Raw genomic sequence first — 20,150 nt, forward strand, 5'->3', positions numbered from 1 at the left:
GGTGTTAATCTCTGCTTATCTGAGTGTTGATTGCTGGAGAGCATGTTTTTTGTTTCTTAATTTTTTTTCAACTCTTTTGAAAGGTGTGTAAATGTGATTTATCTTTATGTGTCTGTTGAAAGCTGATTTAGCTGAATGTCAAGCTTTCAGAAATTCCCTAACAGTTTTGGATTAAATAAGATGTTAATAGTTTTCCAGATGAAAGGGTGGTTGATTCTGCCCATGTGCTGTAAGATTAAGCAGTTTTCATCATGTATTCTGACTATTAATTGGTGTTTATATATGTGCTCTGTCAGTTGTCTGCCTATTTATCCTATATATATTTGTCCCAGATGTGAGGCAGGCCCACATTCTCCTAGCCTTCAATAAATGGGGCAAAGCCTTAGATGGGGGGCACAGAAGACCATGCAACTATGGGGCTGGCCGGCCCCAGAGAACCCACACCTTCCTGTATAAACTTTTGCTAAATGCCCATCTAGCAATTTTTCACCTTTTGAAACTTTATATTGTTATATTTTATAATTTTTTTATATTTTATTAATTTTATATCTTGTTTAGATGTTGATTACATTGTACACCACCCAGAGCCTCTCTCTGAGGGAGATGGGTGGTTAAGAAATAGGAAAAAAACTAACTAACTATAACTAACTAACTAAATACTATTACACTTCTTCCAATGTATGTTGTAGATTACTCTTTTCTTCTTCTTAAGATATTTTGAGAGCTTTGGTTGGTTCATATGCTACAGTGATGCTGTGTGATCTGTTGGTTGTTTCTAAGACGTTTCTGAAACATGGCAGTGTTTTTCTACCAGGCTTTATCTCTGTGTTTATTGATGGCTAATCACCATTTTCCCCAGCCATGGTTTGATTTTATCATCAGGGCATACAGGCTGTGTCTTTATGCTCTTACTGAATGGCAAGAATTTTTTAAGAAGCATTTTATACAGAGACTATCAGGACACAAGTCTTTTCAAAGAAAAAAAACCTGATAAGAGTTATTTTGCATGTTTTCTCCAAGTTTTACATTAAAAAAAGCAAACCAAATGAAGAGAACGCATTTAGAATGCTAAGTAAAAGGGATGACATTTTGCTAATTTATTTTAATCCCATTTATATCCCGCCCTTCTCCGAAGACTCAGGGCGGCTTACAATTTAAGCACAAACCAATGTGCTTAGCAATAGCCTTCATTCTATGTATATGCCTGCTTATTAGGGCTTTCGCCCCTCCCCAAGCGGCATTATTACAAAGTCAGCTTATTGCCCCCAACAATCTGGGTCCTCAGATGACTCCACTGGTGGATCTCTGGATTCATTTACATTATTTAAAATATGAACTGTGGGATGTTTGAATGTACACGTCCCATAAGGTCTCAAAATATATTAAAAGCCAGACTAAGAAATTCATGGATTTAGCTGCAGAATTACAAAGTAACTAAATCCTGGCAATTGGCAGTAATAGTAAATAATCATTTGGATTTATAACAGTAATGTCTTTAAAAATGAGATATAAGACATCTCTGGTAAAATCTGCAGGATTTGACAATTAGGCCCTCAGTTCTTCTATGCTGTGAGGACTTTTATAAAAAATTCTTTGGCATAGGTCTTTCACATATGTAGTAGCATAAGTATGTGCAGTAAACATCGTTCCAATATCCACCGTTCCAGAGATGTGCACAATCTTCGTTTGAGATATCGTCATTAGGTTCCCCTTGCTTCCAGTGCCTGAGATAAAAACAGAATAGTATTTTAAACAATAGTCCACTAAAGTCTAAGGCACGGGTCGGCAACCCGCGGCTCTGGAGCCGCCCGGTGCGCGCGCACCTCTTCGAACGGGCAGTGGTGCGCGCGCACCTCTCCAAATGGAGAGTGGCACCGCCCTTTTGGAGAGGTGCGTGCGCACCTCTCCGAATGGGCGGAGGTGTGCGCGCACCTCCCCAAACCTTTGGAGAGGTGCGCGCGCACCTTCGTGCAAACGGGCAGCGGCGCCGCTTGTTGGGAAAGCTGCTGTGGCACGTTTGCAGGCTGCCGAAAGAGGCAGCTCTGCAAACGGGCCGCAGCAGCTTTCCCAACAAGCGGCGCCGCTGCCCATTCCGAGAGGTGCGCGCTCACCTCCCCAAACCTTTGCAGAGGTACACGCGCACCTCCACGCGAACGGGCAGCGGCGCCGCTTGTTGGGAAACCTGCCGGGGCACGTTTGCAGGCTGCCGAAAGCGGCAGCTCTACAAACGGGCCGCAGCAGCTTTCCCAACAAGCGGCGCCGCTGCCCATTCCAAGAGGTGCGCGCGCACCTCTCCGAATGAGCGGAGGTGCGTGTGCACCTCCCCAAACCTTTGGAGAGGTGCGCGTGGACCTCCGTGCGAACGGGCAGCGGCGCCGCTCTTTGGGAAAGCTGTCGCGGCATGTTTGCAGGCTGCCGAAGGCAGTAGCTCTGCAAACGGGCCGTTGCCGTCGCGCAACCGGGAACCGGTTACATCACACATTAAAAAAATGGCAACCGTGCACGTCCGCGCATGCGCAAAGCCTGTTTTGCGCATGCGCAAAATGTTTTTTGCGCATGCACGTGCATGGACGCACGCACGCGGCTCCCACTTTTTTGTGTGTGTGATGGAACTGGTTCCCAGTGGCTCTTTTCCTTTTTCAGGTTGCCGACCCCTGGCCATGGTTATCCTGCTGTCATCCTTTATAGCAGGGGTGTCCAACTCAATTTCATTGAGGGCCACATCAGCATTGCGGTTGCCCTTAGGGGGCCGGGTGGGTGTGGCCTGGGTGAGCGTGGCCTACTAGGTGGGCGTGGCTAGAGTGCGTGTGTCCTACTGGGTGGCCGTGACCAGCTCTACATCGTTCGCATCAAGGGTGCCTATGGGGGCTTGGGCCGGAGTGGGACAGATCTGAGGGTCTCTGGCAGAAGGAGGGTCTCTGGGCCAGGGCCAAGGCAGTGGGGGCCGTTCCCTCACTGTTTCCAGGATGGCTTCGTGGGCCACATGAAATCACTTCATGGGCCGGATCTGGCCCCCGGGCCTTGTGTTTGACATGTCTGCTTTATAGTGTCCAGCCAGCAAGTACTAGAACAGCTTCAAGTGATATTTTTGGTGAAGTTTGGTCTAGGACTTCTTTGTTATTTTTGCAGTCCATGGTATGCATAGTAGTTGCCTCAAGCACCGCAGATCAGAGATTTAATTCTATACTTAAAATAATATAGAATTTGATCTTTTAGAAAAGAGGACCAGAATCTGAAGCTCCAGAGCTGCATTCAAACCCTTTCCCAAAAGGTTTTGTTATAGTCCCAGAAACTTCTAAAAATTATCACTAAATTGTAATTTGAAAGAAAGGGAGAGTTATTAAATACATGGATTAATCATCTTGGCAACAGCTTCTTTTAACAAAACGTAAATCAAATCAAACTAAATTTTAAAAAGTGCAGGGGCTTTTTTCCTGCCTTCTCTGTTCTCCGTAATAACATTTAGAACCAAAGAATAGCCAAGGTACAATTCTGAGTTCAGATTAATAACATTTGTTAGGATAAAGACTGAAGTGAGAACACTTGGCTTTCAAATACAGAATCTCTATCTAGGCCAAAATATTAGATTTTGGCTTTCTTCTTGCATTTTGGTGTAACAAGCAGATCTTCTCAAGACATCTGCCTCTAAAATTTATTGGTTACTCTCAGTGCTTTTTTTGTAAAAGAAAAAGGTGCCGGCACTCACACAGCCCTGGTTACTCTAATGGTTACTAGCAGGGCTTTTTTCCTCATAGAACTCTCAGAACGGAGTTCCGGCACCTTTTTTGGATGGAACCTTGTAGGGTTGGCAAGGTGGGTTGTGTGACGTGTGTGAGTTCCAGCACCTTTTTCTTTTACAAAAAAAGTACTGGTTAAAGCCTTGGTGGAGCAGTGGGCTGATGCCTCCTTAAGTAACACCAGCTGCCTGCAATTAGTGCAGGTTCGAGTCCCACCAGGCTCAAGGTTGACTCAGCCTTCCATCCTTCCGAGGTAGGTAAAATGAGGACCCAGATTGTTGGGGGCAATAAGCTGACTTTGTAATAATGCCGCTTGGGGTGTGTGTGTGAAAGCCCTAACAAGCAGGCATATACATAGAATGAAGGCTACTGCTAACGCTTGTAAGCCGCCCTGAGTCTTCGGAGAAGGGCGGGATATAAATGTAATAAAAATAAATAAAATAAATAAATAAAATACTAGTCACATTGTCTGGGTGAGAAGCTTTTCTGACACGACTCAATCCACTCTTGAGGAAGGTAGCCTGTGCTTTTTTTTTGGTAAGAAAAAAGGTGCCGGAACTCGCCCCCCCCCCGCCCCCGCCAGGGCATTCCTTGATCGGCAACCTTTCACTCCCCTCCCGAGCCAGACTGCCATGCTAAGGTGGATGGGATGGGTGGAGTAGGCCCGGTCACCCTCCGCCGTTTTGTAGCCAGGGCGGGGGGAGGAGGAGTGACGGTAAACGGCTCCGCTGCTGCTGTGCGCCGGTGGAGGAGCTTTCTTTTAAGTTTTAAGCCCCGCAGATCACCTGCCCAGGTGCAGCCGCCTCCTCCTTGTCCTCTGCCAACTCTCCTGTGGCTTGCGCCGTGACCGGGCAGCACAAGCCTCGCCCGCCGCCTCCCTCCACCAGGATGCCCAACAGACAACAGCGCTTGCTTGCTGCCCTGCATTGCCCCACGTCTCCCTTCTCCCTTCCGGAAATGGCAGCCCCGTTTCTTGCGGCTTCTCCTCCCGGCGCAGCTCCTTCCTCCCATTTCCCCGAAAGCATTTCTTTGCTAACCTGCTTTCCAGCTCTGGCGTGTTTCTCTTCTGCTGCAGGGAAACGGAGTTTGTGGGACTTTAAAAAAAAAGTTCAGTCTGACCTTCCAACTGCTTGTGAGATCTTTTCTTTTCTTTTCTTTTTCCCCCCGCAAGAAGTTGGAAAGGTCTGACTGAACTTTTTTTTAGTCCCACAAACTCCGTTGAAAAAAGAGTTGTTGTTGTTATTATTATTATTATTATTATTATTATTATTATTATTATTATTATTATTATTATTATTATTATTATTATTATTATTATTATTGTGCTGGAATGCCATTCCGTGCATTCTACGACAAAAAAAAATAAAAAAGCCCTGAGCGTAGCCCATTAGCAGACCATTCAAAGCAATGTGTGGCTTTTGACATGGAACGAATTTGTCTCTATTTTAAAAGAAGCTTTTGAGAGATTATGTTTGGGAAAACATTCTGTTTGACACTTGGGATCTGGAGACAGGCAAACGAAATTCGATGTTCAGTGCTTACTTGAAGCCGAGTCTGTAATTGCTATTATCCACCCATTTCCATTCTCCTTCTATTTCTATATCTGTAAGTCCTATCCAATAACGCTGATTCCTGGCTCGTGTCTCAAGGAAATGCTGCAAAAGAAAAGGATAGAGAAGTACAGCAAAAGGTATGAATATTGAGGTAATGCGAAATCAGCTTCTTCGACCACTATTTTGTTATCGGGGTGCACAAACATGGATTTGTTTGTAATCAAAAGGGTGATAGTAAATGAAACGTCGTCCAAATTTAAAACTGTAAGAGGAATTAGTTGTAAGAGGAATTAGCTGTAAGAGGAAGTAGCTGAAAGAGAAAATAGCTTAAAGGTAAAACAAAATGAATTGAAAAGACAAAAATAGGAAATTTACCAAACTGAATAACAGGAAAACTGACCAAATTGAATAACAGGTAAGCACTTCATATAACAAATAGGGCTAAGGCACAGGTCTGCAACCCACGGCTCCCAGTCCTCTCCTTTTTTAGTCCCTCCCAAGTGGGACTAAAAAAGTTCAACCAATCAATTCAAATATGCAGGGTAGGTGCATATCTTGCCTTGGCTCCACTCTTCAGTCAAACCCTGTTCTGCGCATGCGTGCATGTACGCACATGCGCACACATTTTTTGCGGCTCCCAGTTTTTCCTTTTTTGAGGGAACCTGTTCCGAGTGGCTCTTTCACTGTTTCAGGTTGCTGACCCCTGGGCTAAGGAAACTGTGCCTTGATTGGCATGGTTGAACTACAACTCCCAATAGTTCCAGGCAAGTTGTCAATAGTGAGAGATGATGGGAATCATAGTTCAGCAATAGCTAGATGTCCACAAATTCTCTACTCTTGCTTAAATATTGTCTGACTACCTTGGCTGCTGTATAAGTTGCTGCTTTGACGAGAACGGATAAAGCAAAAGGAACCAGATTAGAAAACTACAATTAAAAGGGTGGAACATAGAGTATAAATAGTCCTTGTTTAGCAATCACAAATGGGTCCAATAACTCAGTCATTAAGCAAAACAGTTGCTAAATGAAAGCTTGACCGTGCTTATGATCTTACTAGTTCTTCCCTTTAATTTATAGACCTGCAATAGTCATAAATGTGAGGATTGGACATATAATTAATTTTTCATCACTTCTGTAACTTAACGGTTACTAAATGAGGCAGTTACTAAATGAAGACTACCTATCTCTGGTTCCTAGTATTCCAATAGTATTCCAATAAGGTGAGCACAGGTCAAGCAGTGAGTGGTAGCAGCAAACATCTGTGCTAGAATTAACTAGAAACTTTGTTGACCTAGGACAGATATGTCAAACTCGTGACATCGTGTGACATATCACGACTTTTTCCCCATTGCTGGCAATGGGGTGGGTGCGGTTTTGATGTAATGCGTCTGGCTCGCGGGCCGGCAGTTTGACATGCCTGACCTAGGAGGAGAGCTGTGTTGCAGCATATGTTGGCAAGAATTTGGTAGCATCTTTTCTGATTAACACATTTTATTTAAAAGCTGCAGTTCACTTCATGAGATGCATAGGTGAGCCTAGCTTAGACCAGCATGGGTAGAATACAGAGCTTTGGATAGATGATAGTTAGATTGTAATGGCCCATGTTGTGCTGGATCAGTTCCTTAAAATGGACTCATCTAGAAGCTCAGAAGCAATCAAAGGCAACTGCACGTCTGAAGAGCTTTCGTGGTTTCTAAGGTCAATCTAAGTTACCCAGACCTAATCCACATATCAAAGTATAAGGTCTTTAAACACAGAGTTAATTAAATTAGATCTCCCAGTGGAACTGCATGTTCACAAGAATAAACATACCTACACACACACACATACACCCACGCCCCTCAAGCATCACCTGAGAATCAGAATGCAAACACTTCCACAAGTTCCCCTATTTAATCGGGTCACTGTGCCCCATTTTTCTGCAGCTGCCCCTAAGTTCAAACTGTTCTGCTTTTAGGAATAAATATTTCTTCTTTCCTCCCAGCTGTCTGGATCTCATTTTCATTTATTCTTGCACAGCCCTGGCTTAAGTTGGAACCCCAAATTATTATTCTGACAGTTCCTAAATGCAAAAGGGCCAGCAATTTTTTTCACCTTCATGACTAGTAAGGGGCTTTTAAGTAAAGCAGAGGGATGGTATCTTTGCCCTTATCGTAAATGGTCAGATGTTTTTTTCTCTCCAAGAAATGCATGCATTATATCATAAAAACCTGGATGAAGGCCTGCTAGCAATGTATTTAATTTGTTGCATGAAGTGGGAATGATGTGAAGGCATTTTAAAACTCCACAAACTGCAACATCTTGTGGCAGGGCATGGATTGAATAATATTTCTCTGTACTTTCTTATTGGCCAACTAAAGAAAAACCTATGATGTTCAGCCCTTGTTCTCTGTGTTTTGAAGCTGGAGAAGTGAAGGCCTAATGGCCCTACCACATGTCCAGTTTAAGTCAAGTTAATGAGAGACTGGAGACTGGTATAGTGTCAAGATGAGCTGTAGAAATGTTTAACTGAATTCATGTATGTTGTTAAGATGTGTTTTATTTGGTTTTGGCTTAGCCTGCTATATGAGTCTAGCGCATGGGTAGGCAACCTTGGCTCTGTTATGACTCGTGGACTTCAACTCCCAGAATTCCTGAGCCAGCCATGCTGAGGAGAAAGGGAGAGGTTTCCATGCTGAGCCATGGTGGCTCAGGAATTCTGGGAGTTGAAGCCCACGAGTCATAAAAGAGCCAAGGTTGCCTACCCTTGGTCTAGCGGCACAGCTTATTAGTAATTTTATTATGCAAATACATGCAACCCTGTCTGATATAATCAAATATGGTATGAGTCTTGGTGGAGCAGTGGGCTAATGCCTCCTTAAGTAACACCAGCTGCCTGCAATTAGTGCAGGTTCAAGTCCCACCAGGCTCAAGGTTGACTCAGCCTTCCATCCTTCCGAGGTAGGTAAAATGAGGACCCAGATTGTTGGGGGCAATTAAGCTGACTTTGTAATAATGCCGCTTGGGGTGTGTGTGAAAGCCCTAATAAGCAGGCATATACATAGAATGAAGGCTACTGCTAAGCTTGTAAGCCGCCCTGAGTCTTCAGAGAAGGGCAGGATATAAATGGATATAAATAAATAAATAAATAAATAAATAAATAAATAAATAAATAAATAAATAAATAAATAAAACAAATTATATTTTACATAATTTGTCAGCCAAGTCATATGGCTGCTTAGAAATCTATTAGGCTGCGTGTGAGCAACTTGTGCTATGATGGCCACATGCAACACAGAGTTGTTCAATAGAACTCAAGAGCCACATCTCTCTTCCTCCTTCCTCTCCCCTCCAGTAAACCAAGCTGACTGAGCCATTGAGGGGAGCAGTGACATCTTGCGGAGGATGGCACCTAAGAATGATCATTTTTAAGGGCCACGTTCCTTGTACAGATAGTTCTGTCTGATTACGGTTTTGCAGAAAGGATGGTGGGCAAAAATTCCATCTCTTCCATGAAAATAACTCCCCCACTAGCCTGACCGAGTTATTTCATAAGCTTGGAGGATAGTAAGGGAGGCAAGGATGGACCAATTAATCCTCCAGTCCCACATTTCCAGCCTATTTACTCCGAGCACATGTAAGTGGGAGCTCATGGGTGACTAAGGAAACGGTACTATTTTTCAAGTTGTGTATGTGTAATTTGAGAAAAAGATTTGGGATTTTAATTTAAGGTAGGAGAAAAGGGAGACGACAGTTCTGATCTAAAGGTGCTTTCCCAAAGGCAACTGGATTTTTTCTCCCCTTGAAAACGTGTTGCTTCTCATCCAAGAAGCTACTTCAGTGATAGCATGATTGCATGATATAACATGATGATAGCATGATAACAGTGTTCCAATATCTAAGGGCTGCCACAAAGAAGATGGGGTTAACCTATTCTCCAAAACAACTGAAGGCAGAACAAGAAGCAATGGATGGAAATTTATCAAGGTGAGAAGCAACCTAGAACTAAGGAGAAATTTCCTGACAGTGAGAACAATTAATGAGTGCTCCAACAGTGGAAGTTTTTAAGAAGAGATTGGACAACCATTTGTCCGAAGTGGTAGTGTTTCCTGTTTGAGCAGGGAGGTGGGCTGCTAGAAGACCTTCAAGGTTCCTTCCAACTCTGTTATTCTGTTAATCTGTTATTCAGTTCTTGTTGTGACCCCGGCCCCGAAGAGTGCTTTATCGTGGCATACCGACTCGGAGGATGAGTTGGAGGAGGAGGACGCTGGCACGAGCGACGTGCCGCAGGGGCCGACTCCCTTGGTGAGTCAGCAAGAACTGACTGTGGCTGACGTGCCTATGGACCCCAGCCAAACAGAGGGGGAGGCAGAACAGCAGGCAGAGGCCGGCAGCACCGAGGAAGAGCCCCTTTTGGATGCAAGGGAGAGACGTAGAATACGTCGCCAACAACAGCAGCAATTGTTGCAACGTCCCAAGAGGCGTGGCCGGGAGGTGTAGGGCCACACCCTACAGAGTATAAAAGGGGTGTGGCTGCGCAGGGCAGGCGTGGTGGACAATTTGTTGGTGTTTGAGTTTTGTAGCGTGTCTGCTTGTCCGTATCTCGGCTTTGAAGCTGCTGGTCTGCCAAGAACCTGGGAACATTGCCGGTAATTACTACATTGCTGTCTGATATAAACTTTGGAGAGAGTTAACTGTTCAAAGTCCAGCTTTCCTTTGTTCAGCTTATGTGTGGCTTCTGTTGGACTTTTGAGCCTCTTTAAGGCTACTCATTGAGAGGGGACAGAACAGTTATTCAGCTTGTTGGATGAGAAGTAAAATGTCTTCAAGGAAAAAAAAAAGAAAAGTCCAGTTGCCTTTTGAAAAGCACATTTGGGGTGACCATGACCTGGATGACTGAGAATCTCTACAGAGGACAGCTCTGACCATATGCATGACTGATGCACATTACTGAAAAATGTCATGTATTCCCTTGGAGCAAAAAGTTTGCCCATCCACGCAACCTTTAGCTTTAATAAAAATATGAATGCAATTTGGTGCCATGACTTTTGTAAGCTTTTAAGTGCCCACTCATCCATCCGTAGATCCCTTAAGTCATATGTCTCACAAAGATATTCTGGCTGCCACTAATTTTGTCTTATTTATTCCATTTATTTACCATAAAATTTGCTTGCCATTTTTTCTGTTAGAAACTCCAGAAGGTAGATATAATTATTTTGCTCTCGCTCTCTCTCTTTCTCTCCCCTCCCTCCCTCCCCCTCCCTCCCCCTCCCCCCATTTCATTTTATTCTTGCAGGAAGATAGATTAGGTTGAGAAAATACATTTGAATCAAAACAACTACCTAAGATTCATGGCTGGGTGGGGATTTATGCTTGTGTCTCCCTAGTCCAAATCCACCTTGCATGTAGACATGGCAGAGAAGAGTGAATGTAGCAAGCTACTTGATCTTTCACGCTCTCCATATCTCATAGTTATGAGACCTGTCTACTCTCCAAGGAAGCAACCACAGCCCCCTCTTTTTACCTGTTCGGCCATATCATCGATGACAACCAGCTGTGCACGATTGTCCCTGCATTGATCATTGGCCCATCTCCAGGAACCCTTCTTCAGAGAGAAGAAATAACATTTCCCATGAAAGTACTGCCACTGTGTGTGATTAGGGCCACAAAGGAACACTGGTTAAATAAATAAATAAATAAATAAGAGTGTTAATTCAAAGTGGAATCCTGATTTGTTTAACATACAATCCCCATGACTTTTGATTAATTGCAATTTTCACCTCCCTTTTTGAGTCCAGGTTTTCCTTTGGCAGATCCAACCTACCAAGCATGTAATACCAGAACCAAATCTGAAACTTTTGGGGCAGAAGGATAGAATATATATAAAATGAAGAGGGGAAAAATTAAGCAAGTATAACCTATGCACTTTTGGATTCACGCTTGGGATCTTGTCAAGCAACGAAAGATCTGGAGACATCTGATTTGGTAGGTTTTAATTAGGCTGCTAGATTCTGAAAGTCCTGGCAAAATAAATTCCTAACGTGCAACAAGCTGAAATCTCAAATTGCCAACTAATCAGAAACAAGCCAAGTTTATTTAATCCACTAGGTGGCTGCCTGACACTGCATTGAAAGGAAGCATTGATTAATTTTATAAAATATTTTTACAGTATGTGAGAAAAACTCTTTGAAAGTAAGCCACAGACATCTCATGTCATCTTCTGGAATGATTCATTTATTTTTAATTACTATCAACAATGGTTCAATCTTATAGGTATGGAATAGATGTGAAAGATGATAAGTTATTAATGGTTCCCGGGGTCCCTGTGTCTGATGGCCAAAACCATTTTTATTAAATAAACATTTTAAGCATATTTAATCTGATTATTTTTTCTCCTAAGGAGGAAAAAAACACACAAAATCATACCTCTGTCTCAAATCTTGGACGGTGCATCACTTTCCTATGAAAAAATCCTTTTCTATGTGAAATTTAACTCTCCCTGATGTTTTGACAAATAGCATCCTGATGGAGAGAGTTTAACGTTGTGGGCCAGGACTTTGGCAGAAGACAGTACAAGGTTTAGATCAAGACCTAAGGTGCCTTTTCCTGCAAATCATAGTAATCAAGGTGTGCAGTTTGGCTCACGAGAATTAAAGTCAGGATCATTCTCTGTTTGCTGATCTGCATTGGGTGGACTGTGAATTAGTGGCTTTTTTTAAAACAACAACAACAACAACAGACTCATGGAAAACAAGCCTATTGAAGTTTACTGTCTTGAAAACTCTGAAAACTTTATCATCACTGTCCCAACTGAAGTCCTTGGCTAATGGGGAAGAATATATATTATCTTTTTTTTAAAAAAAAATTACAGTTCTAACTCCATTTTTTTCCTGTTAAGTAGGGATTAAAAAATGCCCAATGCAGATGAAGCAATTATGATGACAAAGGTTCAGTGATTTTGCCTAAACTTTCAGAGGACCCAACTTTGCCCTCCAACTTTGCAGCATTTCTTATAAAGGAGAAAAGTGTAAAGGACAGATGACCCCTTCCACCTATTTCTAGGAGTTAGCCATGGCCCTTCCAGTATCCACCAGTATATTCGCTTTTTCCTTGTCTGAAATAGTGCTCCTAAGCAACAGAGGTAATAAATACAGAAAACAATAAAAAAAGGAATCTTACAGCTGTGATTATTTGGAGAGCTGAAAATTTAGTGAACCAATGCTGTTGTTTTATAGCTGGGAACTCTAGGAAGATAACAAGGAAGGGTTACCATCAAGACTTACATGTGTTATCAAGGTCATGCTTTGATTTTACAAAACGCCTAAGTTTACTTATTTCGTTCATTTCTGATGAAAGAGTTGAGGCTGAAAAAATACAACAAAGGGAGGGAAGGTCAGCATTTAGAATCAGCAACTTTTCATATTTTAAAACTGATCATAAAGTGTTAGCTTCTGCCAGCTGGCTTGACTCATCTAGCTCATAATGGTTCAGGGCCATACAAGATCCTAGCTATTGGGATTTGCAAACTACAATAGCAATAGCAGTAGCACTTGGACTTATATACACCAACACCAACACCCATAGTGCTTTACAGTACTCTCTGGGCAGTTTACAATGTCAGCATTTGCTCTCAACATAATGGTCCTCATTTTACCGATCTTGGTAGGACTGAAGGCTGAGTCAAGCTTGGGCCCCATCAGGATTGAACTCCTGGCTGTGGGCAGAGTTAGCGTGCAATACTGCATTCTAACCACTGTTCCACCAGGGCTCCTGTATATGTCTTAGCATGCTGAGTGGACCCAGTCCACGTTGACTCATTCAAGTATGCAGGACTTATGAGCCCTCGCATTTCTTACAGTTTGCAATTGTTAACTTTGTAGGAATTGAAGATGCTGCCCAACAAGACCATAGCGCAGAATTCTGCATAGATGCACAGAAGCATTCCAAGATGAGGAGCAGCCTGGACATAGCAGATTGACAGCTCATTCCAACCAATGCAATGGATCTCCTGTCAATAGCAGAGCCCATTTGGTGGAGCTAGGTGGAACTGGCAAATAACCAGCAGTCAGGTCTGAAGGGGCCATTGATGAAATCAATGACATAACCATTCTGGCTGGAGGAGTGAAAGGTAATCAAAGGTGTTTCCATCAACAAGTAATTGATCCTAGAAATTGTGACATCAAAGAATTACACATAAGCCAACTGTGCCCAGACTCTTAGACATCCACAGAGGGAAATTACAGTAACCCCAGAGATGGGCAACAAGAGAATTTCACTCCAGGGCATGTGACTGCCCAGGCTCAAAAACAAGACTTCATCTCAGGTTCTAGCAACTTGCAGAGCCCCCTGAGCAACAACTGCCACCCCTTCCTCTCCCCTACCTGGAGAACATGGCTGATACCAGTCTTGAATCCCAGGTAGGCATTTTTGTGAGACAGGCACTTGCTTCTACTTATCCCCTTCAGTTTTTAGTGTTACAAACCAGGTCTCACCTCTCATCCACCATCAAGGCCTGGATGAGGTTCCCAGAGAACTGGAGATATGCTCAGGTGACCCCATTGTTAATGCCCATGCTTATTCGCTCTTTGCCTAGGGCTTGAATATTTGTTTTTATAATATTTATTTTTAAGATGGTTTTTATACTTTTTATCTTTCTTGTTTTTAATACTTGTTTTTCTATTGCTGAACACCTGGAGTTGCATTTGTGAACTGGCAGCTATACAATTTTTATTAATAAATAATAAATAATTCTGAGAGAACAAAGCATCAACTAGTGGAGACAGAAGAGATCTTTACATTGCAGGTCCCAATTCTGAGTTTGGTATCTAAAAAAATCTTTATCAGCGATGCTTAGAGCTAGGAAATACTATTAAAATAAGGGGTGTTACAGTCATAAATTCATTAAATAAGCAGACTTCTGCAAAGTGACGGAAAAGTCATTTCAAAGAAGACATGGGTATTTGGGAGCATGAGTCTACTTATGAATTTCTCTCTCAGAAAAATATACATTGATAAAGAGGTTTGACACAAGGCTATTCTCTATTTGGGGAAAGAAGATGGTGTTATTTCAGGTGTTTGTAAATAGACGAATAATTCAGTAAATATAAACTTAGGAAAAGTGAAACTCAGGTTGAAGTTATCTGAAATAGGCAGCTCTGATTCATCTTAGTTGGGCAAAGGTTAAATGGATGTTAAGCATTTTTTACAAGCCTTAATATAGAAATATTCTTGGTATGTGATTGTGTGAAAGCTGTGCTGTGCTAAACTAACTGTAATCTTTTGCTACCATTTTTATCTATTTTGATCTGTAATAGAATTTTTGCTTCAGTAAAAAGAAGAAAAATGGTTTTTGCCTTATAAAAAATAATTTAAAGATAAATACTGCATTTAAGTTCTCAAGAGACTAGTCAAAGAGGAAGCTTGACAGTACACGCCACCCAGTTAGGTTGCTAGTTCACCTAGTTCTGTGCTATTAGTACTAAAAGTTGGGAGTTCTCCAGCATTTCATTTTTAAATAATGATTTTATGCATGTATGTATGTGTGTATATAAACCCTACCCCCCAAATAAACCCCAATTAAGATTGTCAGCCAGATGAATGCATTTAGTACCGTATTTCCCTCAAAATAAGACCTAAGCTGGAAATAAGCCTTAATGTGTCTTTTGGAGCAAAAATTAATATAAGACTCGGTCTTATTTTTGGGGAAATACATGTATATAAATATAAAGATTACTCCCCCTCCCTCCAGACAGATATAAACAACTTCAGTTACTGTATGTAACACCTTCACTTATATTTTAGTAAAAACAGTCTTCCTCCCATATCTCATCCATAATCAAATTATAAAATCAAATGAAAATTTATAACTTTATAAAAATTATATTATAAAATCATTCACTCCTAATTTGCAAACATTTATTAAGAGCTACCAAAAATAGTATCAAAATTTCAGATTTTGATTTTTCCCCCCTCTCCTCAGACTCCACATGGAGATGCTAAGGATCTGGGAACTGATCCATGTAAACCATATTCTCCATTATTGGGTTACAGCTATGGCAGCTCTGATACTTTTAGTTGCTCTAGGGCAGGGGTAGGCAATTTTGGCTCTTTTATGACTCGTGGACTTCAACTCCCAGAATTCCTGAGCCAGCCACACTGAGGGGAAAGGGAGAGTTTCCAAGCTGAGCCATGCTGGCTCAGGAATTCTGGGAGTTGAAGTCCATGAGTCATAAAAGAGCCAAGGTTGCCTACCCCTGCTCTAGGGCATGGGTGTCCAACCTTTTGGCTTGCCTGGGCCACACTGACTAAAAAGGAATTGTCTTGTGCCTCATATAAAATATATAATATTTTAATAGCATATAATAATAATAATAATAATAATAATAATAATAATAATAATAATAATAATAATAATAATATAAAGTTGGAAGGGACCTTGGAGGTCATCTAGTCCAACCCCCTGCTCAGGCAGGAAACCCTATACCATTTCAGGCAAATGGCTGTCCAGTCTCTTCTTAAAAACCTCCAGTGTTGGAGCATTCACCACCTCTGGAGGCAGGTTGTTCCATTGGTTAATTGTTGTAACTGTCAGGAAGTTTCTCCTTAGTTCTAGGTTGCTTCTCTCCTTGACTAGTTTCCATCCGTTGCTTCTTGTCCTGCTCTCAGGCGCTTTGGAGAACAGCTTGACTCCCTCTTCTTTGTGATAGCCCCTGAGATACTGGAACACTGCTATCATGTCACCCCTCACCCTTCTCTTCATTAAACTATACATACCCAATTCCAGCATCCGTTCCCTATATGTTTTAGCCTCCAGCCCCCTAATCATATTTGTTGCTCTTCTCTGTACCCTTTCTAGAATCTTGACATCTTTTTTACATCGTGGTGACCAAAACTGGATGCAGTTATATGTAATGATATAACATCAAATCATAATGTTAAAAGTTTATGAATCTTGTGGGACGACATTTTCAGCTGTCCAGGGTTGCATGTGGCCTGTAGCCTGCTCTAGTATTTTCAGTCTACTCAAGAATTAATTGCAATTTACCCAGTCATGTGTTAACAGGAAGGAAACATAGAGGCAGAATACAATCCCTGGTTAAATAGCTGGAAAAAGTTCCTCCTTAAAACTCTGTCATTTGGCTAGTCAGTGTACATCACCCTTCTCCAATTTGCTTGTTTTCCAGGTGAGCCAACTCTTATTTCAGTCTCAACCTGCATGTCTGTTGGTTGTCTAGAAACTAGACAGCCTCACATGGGTGGGTGCTCCTTTAGAAAGCTCTTTTTGTGCAGGCTGCAGCAGGTTTGTCAGGACTTAGGAATCTCATCTACTTTCTCAAAGGAACTGTCTCACTTCAGGATCCCAAGGGTTATCATCTCAGAAAGCCTAAAAATGGAACATGATCCAGTGTAAATAGGATTCCTTGTATTCTCAACTCTTTTGGCTTTCTGCCACATCAACTGAAAAATGACGATATGCAGAAGAAGAAGCAAATGCTGGCTGTAGTGTACACAGCTTTGTGGGGTCTTTGATGTGGGAATGTTTCTGTAAAGTTTAAGATTACTCTGTAACTAATAAGAGCCTTGGTGGAGCAGTGGGCTAATGCCTCCTTAAGTAACACCAGCTGCCTGCAATTAGTGCAGGTTCGAGTCCCACCAGGCTCAAGGTTGACTCAGCCTTCCATCCTTCCGAGGTAGGTAAAATGAGGACCCAGATTGTTGGGAGCAATAAGCTGACTTTGTAATAATGCTGCTTGTGTGTGTGTGTGTGTGTGTGTGTGTGTGTGTGTGTGTGTGTGTGTGTGAAAGCTCTAATAAGCAGGCATATACATAGAATGAAGGCTATTGCTAAGCACGTTGATTTGTGCTTTAAATTGTAAGCCACCCTGAGTCTTTGGAGAGAGAAGGGCGGGATATAAATGGGATTTTTTTTTAAAAAAAAGAGCATATACCTCTCCACCCTGCTGAAAGAATCCAAGCCAAGGATTACTCAATAAAGAACAAAATTATGAAATACATACCTTTGGAAAGAACTGCAATGAAGAAAATAACTGTTAGGAAGAAAGAGACTGCCAGCAGAACATAGATATGGAAGTCAGGTCTCTGGGTGTAAAAAAGGAAATTCCTTTCTTTTTTAAAAAAAGAAAAAGAAAGAGAGAGAAGGATGAAAGAAATAGCAGGAAATTTGTTGCATTGCCGTTAGGAATCCACAAAAGCAAGTTATAATTTTTATCAGGGAAATCATGTGTGGATTTTTATTCTTGTTGAATGCCCGTAGTATGAGCTGAGAACAACATTGCAACATCTGTTGGCTGAGCTTGCAGGACATCATGAAGTACTTACTGTTCATTCTGTGGAAATACTAGCTGTGGTTACAGTTTATTCCCTTGAACTTTATTGATTGGTGAGATGAGGACTGCCATTGTTTGTAAATGATATTATAGGGTGCTCAAAGAATCGTGAGGACAGCCAATATGGTCTGGTGGTTAAGCCACCAGCCCAGAAATGGGGAGACTGTGACTTCTAGTCCCACTTTAAGCACAAAGCCAACTGGGTGACTTTGGGCCAGTCACTCTCTTGCAGTCAAGGGCAAAGTACAGGTAGTCCTTGACTTATGATCACAATTGAGCCCAAAATTTCTGTGGCTAAGCAAGACAATTGTTAACGTTGCCCCATTTTACGATCTTTCTTGCCACAGTTGTTAAGTGAATCATTGCGCTTGTTAAGTTAATAACACAGTTGTTAAGTGAACCTGTCTTCCCCATTGATTTTGCTTATCAGAAGGATACAAAAGATATCCACATGACCTCGGGGACACTGCAAACATCATAAATGCTAAGCTTGTAAGCCGCCCTGAGTCTTCGGAGAAGGGTGGGATATAAATGAAATTAAAATAAAATAAAAATAAATAAATAAAAAAAATAAATAAAAATTCAAGCATCTGAATTTTGATCACATGCTCGTGAGGACACTGCAGTGATCATATGTGTAAAAAAATGTCACTTTTCCCAATGCTGTTGTAACTTCTAATGGTCGCTAAATGAACTCTTGTAACTCTTGGAAGTAATCTTGTATTTCCAAAAAATATGTTCAAGAAAACTTCAGAGTCTTCTCCAGACTGTTGCCAGGAGTCAACACTAGCACAAGGGCTCAAAAATTATAAAAAGAGGAAAAAAGGTGAGCTTGAAAACAACTATATATTGCAATGAACAAAACATTTTCCCAGAGCTGTTTCTATTTTTTATAATATTTTATTAGTTTTCTTATTTTACAATTAAACATTTAAAAAGCAACTCCACTATTCTAGCTGAAAATCCACATATACGCATGATGGAAATAAGTAAAGCCCATTAACCCACTCAATATATCAATAGAACAATCCACCAATGAAATTATGTCTTCAGAGCAACCAAATCAGGGTAGAAATTGGCTTAGAACTCCTTGAAACATCTATGCTCTTGAGCTGCATTACAGCTCAACATGCATAATCAGAAACATTTTAAATCAGTTTTATTTTCTGAGTCATTAATTTTGGCCCTTTATACATTATGAAAGAAAATGAAAGAAGAACTGCAATAGAGGATTGTCCTCCAGCATCTTTTAAAATAAAGGTCTGCCTCCGGAAAATATGATAAACACTAATCACCAACTCTATGATTACAAATTTAAAAATGTAAATTTTAAATCTCAATTTCAGATGAAATCTGACTCTTTAGTTGCTGATTACTGATTGCCAAGAAGGGAAAAAAATATTTACTTTTATTAGTGCGAAGATCATCTTGAAATATTTCATCCTCCATTTGGTTTTGTAAAATAAGGACACTGCAGTTCACCTTGTCAATTCTACTGAGAGATCAAGCGGCAACTGCTAGTAGCAGAACAGTTTACACTCCAGCTCTGGTGCCCTCTGACCACAACTTTTTTCTTTCTTTCTTTTTTAATATGGTCACCTCCTCCAACCTCATTGAGCATTACAGTATTCAAAAAACAAACAAAAAACTGCTCTTGGGCAATTTGCTAATGATTTGTTTTTTCCTGTTCAAAGGCCAGAAATCGATAAGTTTTACCTCCTTGCATGAATCAGTTGCTTTCTAAGTGAGTAGACTTTAAAACTGTCATGTTTTATTTTTTCCATTAATATTATAATTAGAGGGGAAAAAGACTTTCATGTTGTGTCAGTTATGGAAACCAGTAGCTTAAGTAATGATTTGAGGGGGTGTGGGGTCTTTTCAAGTTGTTTGGCATGTATAGCCCAAACTCTAAAAGACTTGGGTATCTGATGTTTGAAGGATCATCTCTTTGCCCATGTTGGACTAAGCAAAGCCCAAGCACAAAAAAGATGATAGATGAATCACAAATAATAAAGGATACACTACATTCATATCCTAAATAATGGTGCCAAGTTGGATGTCAGCACCCAAATGTCCTCCAGAAAATCTGCATCTTCAGCTTTTTTTTTTTTTTTTTTTGAAAATGGGTAGTATTGGAGCCAACTGAACCTCCTGGGGAGCCTATTGCAGAGGACTATCCCCATTATAGGAAAAAAATTGCCTCCAGGCTTCGCTCCCCTCCTCATCTCCCCAAAATGGAAGAGACCAACTGCTTCTCCCAGCATGATTGAAGATGTTGGACAGGCTCAGGTAGAGACATAGGGTTTTGCATATTCATTTGATGTTGCCTTAAGCTTCCCTAAATTCTACTGGCATTAAAGTTGTGTTTTCCCCCTTGTTTCACCAACCTCCAAGGACAAATTAAATTTATTAAGCAAGGTTGAAATGGCAGAAATCCTATGACAGTTCAGTGATGACATAGTAGTAGGATCACATGATGGGAGTGTGTGGATGATACTGCTTTACAACCAACACCTGGAGAAGTTGGCAGTGGTT

The 20,150-nt window shown here is 41.3% G+C and overlaps 1 protein-coding gene across 1 annotated transcript; it reads right to left on the minus strand.

Annotated features, from left to right (window-relative positions):
* Nucleotides 1-1,579: 1,579 nt before the first annotated feature.
* LOC310634906 (hepatic lectin-like) lies at nt 1,580-19,064 on the minus strand (the record flags this gene model as incomplete). The annotated part of the gene is made up of 5 exons (XM_083353443.1): nt 1,580-1,724; nt 5,280-5,392; nt 10,793-10,944; nt 17,286-17,393; nt 19,022-19,064. The coding sequence occupies 5 exons, from the start codon at nt 19,062-19,064 to the stop codon at nt 1,580-1,582; spliced, it is 561 nt and encodes a 186-aa protein (XP_083209569.1).
* Between the last annotated feature and the right edge of the window lie 1,086 nt (nt 19,065-20,150).

This window comes from Vipera ursinii (genome assembly GCF_947247035.1).
Source record: "Vipera ursinii genome assembly, chromosome: 2".
In the NCBI taxonomy this organism is placed as follows: Eukaryota; Metazoa; Chordata; class Lepidosauria; order Squamata; family Viperidae; genus Vipera; species Vipera ursinii.